The 11,894-nt window shown below is 41.7% G+C and overlaps 1 protein-coding gene across 1 annotated transcript in view; it reads left to right on the forward strand.

The window, feature by feature from the left end:
- Nucleotides 1–847: 847 nt before the first annotated feature.
- ATRN (attractin) overlaps nt 848–11,894 on the forward strand; it is a 157,644-nt gene continuing 146,597 nt past the window's right edge. The window contains exon 1 of the mRNA XM_019644591.1: nt 848–1,289. Within this exon, the coding sequence (XP_019500136.1) occupies nt 922–1,289 (368 nt within the window). The 5' untranslated portion in view covers nt 848–921. The remainder of the gene's footprint in view (nt 1,290–11,894) is intronic.

Here is an 11,894-nt window from a genome sequence, read left to right on the forward strand (position 1 = left end):
AGATTCCAGGGTCAAGGACCTCAAAAGGTTATACTGTCAAGAGGCATGTTTCATTGGGGGCCACCAAAGTAACAAACCACCTGACAAGAGGGCTCTAGGAGCAGACGTGTGTGGGCTGAGGGTGCTTCAATTCCTAATTTTATGCTGCCCTCTCTTCAGAGATGATTGGAGGGCAAATAGTAGGGAACAAGAAAACCCCAAACTTCCTCCACAGAATTAAAGGTTGCGGGGGCGGGGTCTGGTTTGTTACTGGATCAGCCTGAATCAAGGGAGGCTGGGCTGTGTGTGTCTTCATTCAGTCTATTAAGCATTTATTGAGCATAGTCTATGAGCTAGGTTCTTAACACATGTGTGATTTCGTTATCCCTATTTTACAGAGAAGAAAGCAGAGGCTCGAATGCAGCCCTCTGCTGCACCTAGCACCAAACACGACGCAGCCTCCTAGGCCCTTTATATCCAGCAGCTAGAATTGGGCCAGGGCAATGACTGGCGCCAGGGTCTCCGGGAGGGGAGCACTCCACACGGCCAGCGTGGCTAGCAGAGTGGTAGGCTCCTAGGCAGACAACAGGAAGAGGGCGCTTCAGGGCTGCTACCCCGTCTCCACCGTGGTGGGGGCGAAGCACAAACACTAGCCCGCTAGGGTGCCTTGGTATCGAGAACCGGAGGTCTCAGCGAACCCCATTCTCAGGATCCGAAACAAGCCCCCAGCGCCGTTCGTGCGGGCAGCCAGCGGCCTGCGGGACCCGCCCACGACCGCACGCACGCGCCGGCCCCGCCTGCAGCACAGCTTTGGCCCAGCCCTCAGGATTGACCGACCGAGCCACCGTCCGCACAGCCCCGCCCCGCACGGCCAGGCGAAGAGGAGCCGGCCGTGCGGTGTGTGTGTATGTGTTCGCGGGGCCCCGTCTCAGCCCCGGGAAGATGGTGGCGGTGGCGGCGGCGACTGAGGCGAGGCTGAGGAGGAGGACGGCAACGACGACAGCGCCTGCGGGCAGAAACGGCGCGCGGCTCCGCGACTTTGACGCGACCGGGGCTGAGAGGCCGGGGCTGGGGGCCGGGCTGCGCCTCCCGCGGCTGCTGCTGCTGCTGCTCTCGCCTCTGCTGCTGCTACCCTGGGCTGCTGAGGCCGCGGCGGCGGCGGCGGCGGTGTCGGGCTCAGCCGCAGCCGAGGCCAAGGAATGTGACCGGCCCTGTGTCAACGGCGGCCGCTGCAACCCTGGCACCGGCCAGTGCGTCTGCCCCTCCGGCTGGGTGGGCGAGCAATGCCAGCACTGCGGGGGCCGCTTCAGGTGAGTGGAGGGTGGTGGTGGAGGGTCAGGCCCAGCCAGAGGTTGAAGTTGAGGGGCGCTCCAGACAGCTTCAGGCCAGAGGCGGATGCCGGACAGAAATTGGGGAGGGGTGGGCCGCCCTCACGGTGTTTGAGGACCATTTGCTTTCGGGGAGATAATCGTCTCTGGCCTGGGATCTTCCTGTACTGGAAGATGAAAAGGTTTGAGGTAAGGGTGGGGGTACCCCAAAGCGGTTTGGGTGCCGCGGGCTACATGGGAAGAAGGCCTAGGGTCCCAAAGTGTATCAAAGCCAGTCTCTGAAACTGGACCTCTTTTGGATAAATGAGATATAAAAGAAAAGGTGAAAGAGAGCCACTCTTACTTGAACACTTCGTTTTAACATCCCCTTGTTCCCTAGGGCCTGATGAGTTAGTTCTCTGACTGATTGGAGATGTGGGTACTCTGAAGAAACAGGGCCTGGAAGTGATTTGTTGGCTGGAGATAGAAAGGAAAGGGTAGGATTGTGAGATATTAGAGATAGAAGAATCAGTGGTTATTGGCTAAGCAGCGGTTCTCAACCTTCCTAATGCCGCGACCCCTTAACACAGTTCCTCATGTTGTGGTGACCCCCAACCATAAAATTATTTTCGTTGCTGCTCTATAACTGTAATTTTGCTACTGTTATGAATCGTAATGTAAAAAATACCTTTTTGTTTTCTGATGGTCTTAGGTGACCCCTGTTAAAGGGTCGTTCGACCCCCAAAGGGGTCGTGACCCACAGGTTGAGAACTGCTGGGCTAAAGGCTAGTGAGGAAACGAACCATGTGAAGCTGGGTGGCACATTGGAACAGGTCTGTCATGGAGAGGGCATATAGAAGGAGGTTTTGTTTGCCCTGGTTTCTGGGAAATATGTGGAGTTCTGAGTTGGCTTGGTTCGGGGCAGTACCTCTTGGAGAGATCACTCGTTAATTGGTTAGTAGTTATCTATTATTTGCTTCAGTTGTGCAAAGATTTCCAGATAATCACAAATAGATTAGCCAAACTTTGGCCTAGTCCACAAAGAGGTTCGAATATAGCAAGAGAAAGATATGTACACAAATAACCCCAGTCATAGGGGTACAGATATTTACTGAACACTTTTGATGTCAGATGTGGAGGAGTGGAGAAATACAGAGACCAAGATTGACAGGACCCCTGCTCTCGTGGATCTTACATTCTAGTCGGGAGACAGGCAGTTAACAAGGAAATCAGTGAAAGAAATGAACGAGATAATTTTAGACAATGGTAAATGCTGTCAAGAAAATAAAACAGGGTGATCTGATAGAGAATAACTAACTGGTGGGTAACTTTAGGAGAAGCCCCTCATTTTAAGTGACATTTGACCTGACACCTGAATGAGGCAATAGACAACCTGTGGGAATTTAGGGGCCGAGAGGTTGTGACTAGCTGAGGGATGCAAGGAAGACTTTGAGGAGGAGGGGACATTGGATTTGAGCATTTGAGGCTAAGTAGGACTTGGAATTGTGCAGATGGGAAAAGAATTTCAGATGGAAGGAAGGATGCAAACAAAATTGTGGAGACCAGACATACAGTATTGCTGGTGCCAGCGTATATGGAAGAGCGTTGTGACAGAGAAGTTTGGAATGTACTTAGGGTGTTCTGATTTATGAATTGATTTAATCTACACATATTTATTGAGAACTACCCTAGGTTAGGTTGTGAGATAACAAGACAGACACAGTCCTGCTCTTGTGGAGCTTACATTCTAGCTTGGGAATAAGACATCAATTTATTATGATTTTGCTTAGGGCCCTGGAAATGAGCAGGGAACAAACAAAAGGACTTGATTTAGTTTGGAACGGTAAGGTTAGTGACTGAATAAGTGACTTTTGAATTGAGACCTGAGGGATGCAGGGGCACTGCCTGCCTACATGAGGGGTGGGGTAGTAAGAGGCCAGCATGTATAGAGGCTTGGGGATGAGAGAGATCGTGGCAGGCTGGATAGAAGGCCAGGTGGCTGGAGCAGAGGGGAGCATGGCAAGACTGGAGAGATAGGCAGGGGAGGGACCAGGCCATGTGGATTCCTGTTGGTTGGATTGAGAATTTTGACTTTTAGCCTATGAGCAGTGGAATGGCATAGTTCATCCCGTTTTTACAACGTTACAGGCTTTTAGATTGGAGCCAGAGCAGGAATGGCCATGAAAGTGAGGCCAGAGTGTTTTGAATTGGAGGAGCTGCCAAGATCAAATGAATGGATGGTTGGGTCAGAGGCGAGTTCTTTAAGTTCTGAAAATCTGGGATTCCGTGGTAGGCAGTGAGGATCCATTGAGTGGGGAAGGACATGCATATAGCAATGTCAGTCCGTCTGTAATGTTCAGAGTAGGTGGATTCACTTTAAGCGTGAGAGATGGTGGGTAACTAGCTTGGAACTGTTGGCATGGGTCAGGACTGCAGTAACGAGAACTTGAGATAGGATGTGGGCATGGAGGCAGGGATAGGTGCTAGGTGGTATTATTGAGGTAAATGACAGATCTTTCTTTGAAACTGATTTGCTCTTGGGAAGAGAGAGGAGAATGGTGAGGGAAAGAAAACTGGATCCTGTCTTGGGCGATTGAGAGGATGGTGATATCATTAATAGACACAGGGACATAGGAGGAGCAGATCTGGGATGTTTAATTTTGCACACACTGAGATTGGGGTACTTTCAGGGTATCCACCTGGCAGGACAGGTTGTAAGCATTGAAGTCATCTGCATAGGAGGGAGATTGCCAAGGGAAAAGAGCAGGTCTGAGTGTCTGTGTAGACAGCCCAGAGGATTGGAGAAGAGCCACTTGTTATGGGAAACAAGCAGCCCTGACACTGGTTGTCTCAGATGGTGTCACATGTGAGTGAAGGGACTCCCCTGGTTATTGTGGACACTCCATTTGAGCTGGTTCAAGCTGGTATGAGTGCCCTTTCCTGGACAAATAGTTGTGACTTGGACTTTGGTCCTGATCTTTGCATTATATTTAGTGGATTTATGGAATTTGCATTTTAAAAAATGAAAGTAAAAGGAACTTATGTCCCTGGCCTTTAAAAAAAACCCTCTAAATCTTTGGTTGAAGGATTTCTTTAGGGGAAGAGTGAAGTGTTGGTTTTGACTATAGTGGTATGTATCTTGATGTAATTTACAAACCTCCTTGTTATTAAACTAAGAGACATTAAAATGAATACCCTTCTGGTTTGGATTGGCATCGTTGGTTTTTTTTTTTTTAAGCTATTTAGTCCCATAAATCCTGTCTTATATTTGCTATTAATAAGGTCTTTTTCATTAATTGAAAGTAACAGGGTAATAAGAGGATTTGATTTCACTAAAGTTATCACTAAGTGCATACTATGTTCCAGGGACCGCATCAAGCAGTTTCCTATATTGGGTTGTTGGAAAAGTCATGACGTATTTTTTCCATGTTTTTTCGTTGCAAAAATGCGTCATGACTTTTCCGACAACCCAATACATTGTGTCTATTTAATCTTCAGGGCAACTCTGAGGGTGTTGTATGAATTTTGGATTATTGTATGGCTGTAATTAGAAAATCACTTAACTGTTTTCCAAATGAAAGATACTACAAAAATTACAGAAGATAAGGTTGATAGTGGCATTATATAAAAATAACTATGGAATCTTTGGTGGATTATTTCTAAAGCAGTACCATTTTCATTCATTTTTATGTGACTCTTCATAATTCAGTGATCTTTTCTTTCAATTTATGACATCACCACCAAAATTTTAAACATTGAGGGATAAATACATTCCATCAAGTTAGAAAATAAAGATATTAAGCCCATTTATGAAATTAATATGCACTTAATTCCTTTAAGTTCCTGCTATTCAAAACTTTTGGAGGATAGAATAGAATAGCCTAGTGAATTGGAGCCTTATAGTTACCCATGATGTTAAGAGTTACCTTCTCTAAAAGAAAAAGAAAACAAAGAGAAATTTATTGAGCATCTGTTTTGTGCCCAGCACATGCAGTGTTAGTAATAGTAGTTGTAGCAACAGCTGCCACCATTTTTCTAGCATTTCTCCATTTTTTTCCAGGTATTATGTCAAGTGCCTTTTAGAAATTACCCCTTTTAATCCTTAAGAGTGAAGGTATTCCCATTTCACAGGTGGGTAAGCTGAACCTTTAAGATCTTGAATTACTTGGCCAAGGTCACAAAAAATTGGAGTTTGAATTCAGGCTTTGTCTAATTCCCAAACCCATGTTTTCCACTGTACCATTTGGCCTCTCATTTTTTTTTCTGAATCCAGTCACCGTTTATGAGCATTCTTTGGAAGGACTGCCTTAATTCCTTTGGGAAACACTTTGAGAAACAGGAGGAAAGATAGATTTGTTACAGCAGGAAAGCTAGCATAAAAAGAAAGATCTTAACTCACCTGAACCTGTCGAACTGCTGGTCTGAGGACATAAAAATACCTAACTAGTGAAATGAAAATTCTGGGAAAAAAAATCCGAAAAAAGAAAAAGATAAAAAAATTTCTTTCTCTTAGTACTTAGTGGTAAGTACTAAGCACTGTTAACCTGAAACCCTAAATTTGTGTTTATGAATCAAATTTAGGCATGTTTGTTTTCTCCATCGGAACATAAGCTCCGTGAAGGCAGGGATTTTTATCTGTTTTCCTCGCTGTTATGTTCCCAGAGCCTACAATAGTGCCTGGGACATAGTGCTCAATAAATATTTGTTGAATGAAGGAATGATATTCTGCAACATATTTTCCTGTGACTTAAAAAATGTAATTTTTGTCTATATGACTGCCATTTGTGTCTTTTGTCCTATTTCTCCTAAACTCGATTGTCTTAATTTCTACTGTTTGCTGTGCATCTTTCCTGGGATGTTTTACTGTCACCTCATAATTAGCCATGTCTAAGACAAACTTCTTATCCTCATTGCAAAAATAGTCTTTTCCTTTATATTTTCTTATTTCCGTAGTGAATCTGACTTTGGATAGCCAGGGATCAAAATTTAGGAGTAATCCTTTTCTCTTTCTGTTTATTCTCTCTTCTCTAAAGTCTTAGAAATTTATGCCTTTCCATTCCTTTTGCTGCCATCCTAGTGTACCTGGCCCTTCACCTCATTGCTCACCTGCCTCTGTTGTACTTGACTGGTCTCTTGCACCTCCAGAGTCCATTCTACATTTTGTCATGTAATCCCCTGAAAACATGTGTCATATCTCACTCAGAAGCCTTTTAAAATGTTCACTCCTCTTATTACCTGTAAAATGACTGTCAGCAGAGGGCTCCCACTGCCTTACACACATTTCTTTTTTCTAATGAAATCCTTCTACCTTAGAGTTTTTCTGCATATTTGCTAAATTCAGCACCCCTCCTCCTCCCTGCCTCCACATTCATTCTTCTCTATCTAGATTCTACCCCAAGACCCATCTTCAGTTCTGTATAATCTATAATAGCCAATTCTTGGAAATCATACATGTTATCTTCTTTTGAGATGAGTTAGCAACCTGTTCACTATATAGATAGATGGTTATTACATATTAGGTGCTGTGCATTGCCTTGAGCTTATGAAGAGCTTATTGGAGAACTCATAATAGTGAAGGGAAGACAGCTGTGTGCACAATTAGAATTTAATAATAAAAATACAGGCAGTATGTGTTGCTGGATTAATATGTGGTGGAGAGACTAACTTTTTGAAGGCTCTGGTGGAAGGCATCACAAAGAAGAGAATATGTGGGCAAATCTGAGAGGTTAAGTGTGAATAGTGAATCATGAATGGTGGAGGAGGGCATTCCAGAAGGAGCGAGGGGCTTGTGCAAAGACAGAGAATCATGGGCTGTCATACTTACTTAGTGTATGTTTGTTGTAACAGTGCCACAAACTGGGTGGTTTAAAATAACAGAAATTTAATCTCACAGTTCTGGAGGTCAGAAGTCTGAAATCAAGGTGTTGATAGGGCCAGGCGGGCCAGGTGGCTCAGTTGGTTGAGGGCGCGAGCTCTGAGCAGCACGGTCGCTGGTTCGATTTCCGCATGGGCCAGTGAGCTGTGCCCAAGCCGTGCTGAGCTGATGGCTCAGGAAAAAAAAAGGGGGGGGGTTGATGGGGCCATATTCTCTCTGAAGACTCAGGAAGAATCTGTTCCATGCCTTTCTCTTAGCTTCTGGAATTGCCAGCAATCCTTGGCATTCCTTGGTTTGTAGATGCATCACTTAGTCTCTGCCTCCATCATTTCAATCTCGTACGACACTCTGCCTGTGTGTCTCTTTTCTTATGAGGGCGCCACTCATATTGGATCACCACCTCTTAGCTTGAGTATATCTGCAAAGACCGTTTGCAAGTAAGGTCACTTTCACAGGTACTGGGGGTTAGGACTTCAACATATCTTTTTGGGGACACAGTTCAAACCACAACACGTAGAGAACTGAACCTAAATGGATGTTTTTGGAGCATAAATTGTAAGAGATGCTTTGGAAGGGTGTGAGACTGGAAGGTGATAATGGCCTTCCCACTTCCCTTCCCAACAACTTCCAGCTTCAGGGTGCATCCTTGATGATCCTAAGCCATCAGGGCATTCTAGCCTCTGACAGCAGTGATTATTTTGAGATAGGCATGTGACCTAAGCTGACTCAATCAGAGTGAATCCCAGGGCTTTTGCTGGACAGGTCTCTCTCTGGGCGTTTATGAAGCAGACACTTTGTCATCTGCTCTTCTGTGTGGTGAGGATATAAGACCTAGAACTGTTGTTATACCTAGCATTGCTGTTGTGATAGGAACCCACTTGAGGTCAGAGCAACTCCTAGAAGAGGGAGGATGGTAGAGAAATGGAGCCAGAGACCTGATGACTTTCTGAATCTCTGGATCAAGCCTTGACTGAAGCAGTACTTTTCAGTTTTGTGAGGTACTGCAGTCCATATTTTTCTCAAGCCAGTCAGTGTTGGATTTCCTTTCCCTTACAATACAGAACAATTCCTAACATACAGAGGGATGTAGGGTCAGAACATGAGTCTTTATATTCCACACCAAGGAATTTGGGCCTTACTTGGAATTGATAACATGGTCTAAATCCCTGACATTTTTCTACCAAGTCTCCCAATGTTCCAATCTTGACAGACATGATCTGAACCCAAAGTTTCTATAGGCAGTAGTTTTAGCTTGTTTCTTTGATACTGCTTAGCTGGGATTGCCAGCATCCAGATGGGGATGAAACTGTTCTCACTCCCCTATATCTCAGCCCTGTTTAGCCAGTTTCACATTTGAGGGTTCCTTAAGTGTCACTCTGTTTGTAAAAATTGTATTAGATATGATTTCTATCAAAGTTCTTTTAGTTACAGACGCCCAACTCAGGCAAGCTTATGAGAAAGAGATCAGAGAGATTTACTAGTTTATGTGACAGAAAATCAAGGGGATATTGTTGGCTTTATGCTTGGCTGGATCCGGGGGACCATTTGGCCTCTCCCCCTCCATATCTCGTAGCTTTGCTGTGCTCTTCACTGGCTTCACTCTCAGGCAGGCTCTCTTCATGTGGTGCCCCCAGAAGCTAAATCAAACTGGCTTAGCATCTTCCACTGGAAAAGAGTGACTCTTCCTTAGGAGCTTGTAGCAAATAAGGAGGGGTGAATCACATGGGTCCCTTGTCTTTTTGAAGCAATCACTGTGGCTAGGGTCATGGGAATGTCTGACTGATCAGGCCTGAGTTGAGTACCTACCTGCTTTGGAGTGGTGGGTGAGGCCGAGCTTCATTAGATGACCTGGACTGAGAAAGGGAGAGCAAGGAAAGGAGAAAGTATTACCAGAAAGTGGGGCCATTGCTGGGCAGGGGAGAACAGTGACACCCCAGCGTATTCTTAGGACCTGCCATTTGGTGATACTCAGTAAGTGTTAATGAGAAAAATGGGGAATGGTCTGGAAAATATTGTATCAAGTAATGAAATGATGGTCCCCCAGTTCATCAAGAACTTAATCATTACAAAGAGTTGTGAGTCTCTCTGAGGTTAATGCTGGCTTTCTGAGGTTAAGTCACTACAGTCACGACTGTCTTGTGTTGAATTTTAGTCCAGTAGAGCCAAGTCACTGAATAGCAGTTATTCATCCCCTGATTTTGTAATAGGGGAAATAGAGACGAGCATGGGAGGAAGCAAACAAATATGTACTTATATTGTGTGAAATTATGCTATATTGGTTGAAAACTTAACTTTATATAAAATACTTACATAGTAAGACTTTTAAAGTTTTTGGCTGATTCCTGGGAGATAGAGTTTACTTATTTGAAAAGGTAAAAATATGGCTATTGAGTAAAAAGAAAAATTGAACATGGATATCTTAATATAATTGCATAAATTATGATATGTTTGAAAGCAGATGTCTGACATTTAAACTTTACCCCTTGTGAAAGATTCCCAAGATAGGCTTTTTGTTTTTTTCTTAATTTACTACAGTGTAGAGGACAGAGAAGAAGGAACATAGGAGAAAAGCAGAGTATGTTTATAATCAAAACAATATTATTAACTGAGTTAATAAATTTATAGGTTATCTTTATCTTGAGTATTAAATATAGGATTATTTACCTGGAACTGTCATTGAACAGAAATCTTACTGGTTTTTCTCTTTCACACAATCTTGTCTGAAATGAAACTGTAGTTGTACTTTCAAAATAATTGTATCTAGAAATTTATCAGCCACCAACCTTTTATGAAACTTGTTTTCCACTTAAACTTTTTACCATTTTCTATGATTTTCCTATATATTATATACTAATCTAATCCTTCATTTTGTTACTTTCTTCCTTCCATTTTTCCTTTTCTCCCTATAGTCTCAAACTAGCCCTTTATTATTGCCTGGCTTTTTCTAATTTTTTTCTCTTTAGGGTGGCTTTTTTATATTTTTCTTGCTTTTTTCTTTCTCATTTTATTGATGTCAGATCCATTTAACTGCTTTTTTTTAGCACTCGAGACCCTGGTTCGATTTTTATCCTTTCAATTTTTAATTCCTTAAGTTTTCTGTTTTTTCAAGTTACATTTTGGGTGAACTTCAAATCTAGCTGTTTATTTACATGTTTACTCATCTAGAATTCTATTTTTAATTTATAGACGTTAATTTTAATCATGGCTGGATTTATTCTTTTAGAATTTGACATTAACATTGTAAGGTTATTAAGTTGAATTTTCCAATTACTTCCTCTTGTTTCTTTTTGCATTCTAATTAAGAATTTTCTAATTTGTTTGTTAATAAGCCTATAAGCATTAGGGGCTGAAGTTTTTTCAGATGCTGTTAAGAGACACAAAAGTCACTTCTCAACCAGTATTTCCTATATATTTTGATTCACAAATCCTTTCACAAAAATGTATACTCTTACAGACTCTCTTAGGAATTAAAAAATAATACGAAAAAAGTATCCTGTTTTTGATAAGACGCTTAAATAGAGTAAAAAGTAATTTCTTAATAAAAATTACAACATACACTTTAAATATAATTTGTAATATTCATATTATAAATAGAAAAATTTGACGTTTTTCTTGTTTAACAACATGTGGTACATGTTTAATGATTTTAAATTAATGTGTAAGGAAAAGCATGATTTATACACAAATAAAAAAATGATTTAATTTTGGGATCAAATGTACATTAAGACAGAGATTGAATTTGACTCTGTTTTGTTCTATAGAAATAGACAGCTTTCCTGTCCTAATGTTTGGCATTCATGCATTTGTGCTTTAAAAATGATTCCTTATAGACTTTTTTTTTTTGTTTGTTTCTAAATGATAAAATGATAGCAGTTTTCAGCTGTTTGTAAGCATTTTTCTGTAAGTAGCTTATTTCCTGCGTGGATGGTTTTTTCAAAATTGAATGAGAAGGCCAAACTGGCTATAATTGTCACTTAATTTTCCCCTTTTAACATTGGTTTTTGAAGTACTGGAGACGTCTTGCAAAACTATAGATACAAGGATTTTGATCAGAAAGTTTGGCAAGATGATCTTGAGGCAAATTTGCAGAATTAGATTCATTTTATGTCTTTCTATAACATATTTAAATATCATGTCTTATGCTTCTCTTTTAATAGATGCCCTTACTGTCTTTTAATTGGAACATTGTTTGGGCCACTGGTTGTGAAACACTGACCAACCCTGACCAAGTAACTGGTTGCTTTAAGGCAATCATATGTTTAGTGCTGGTTCAGCCTCTGGGCTAACTTTAACTTCCTTTTAATATGAAATATTTCAGGCCTATGGAATAAATACAAAGAATAATAAAATGAACATTTTGTACCTACAACCTAGCCTTGTTGAATTTCCTTTATAGTAATATTATTATTGCTACATAATAATGTTAGTATAAATTATGTAATATAAAACATTATGGATACCAACCAAAGTCCCTTTGCTAGCCCTCCCTAATCCCGTTCATCTTACTCTCTCCCCAGTGGTAACTAGTATGGTGATCCCTTGCATGTATGTTTCTATTTTTACTACAGATACACACATACACACACAGGCACACACATATACATACAATGTCTTGTTTCCAGAAACAAGGTCGTGTTTTCAAACTCTATAAAAAATAAACATACTTTTTTTTTTACTTCAAAACACATTTTTTAAATGCTTTGAGACTTATTTGTGTTGATAAATGTAGCTCT

Source organism: Hipposideros armiger, unplaced genomic scaffold, assembly GCF_001890085.2.
Source record: "Hipposideros armiger isolate ML-2016 unplaced genomic scaffold, ASM189008v1 scaffold_89, whole genome shotgun sequence".
NCBI classification, from domain to species: Eukaryota; Metazoa; Chordata; class Mammalia; order Chiroptera; family Hipposideridae; genus Hipposideros; species Hipposideros armiger.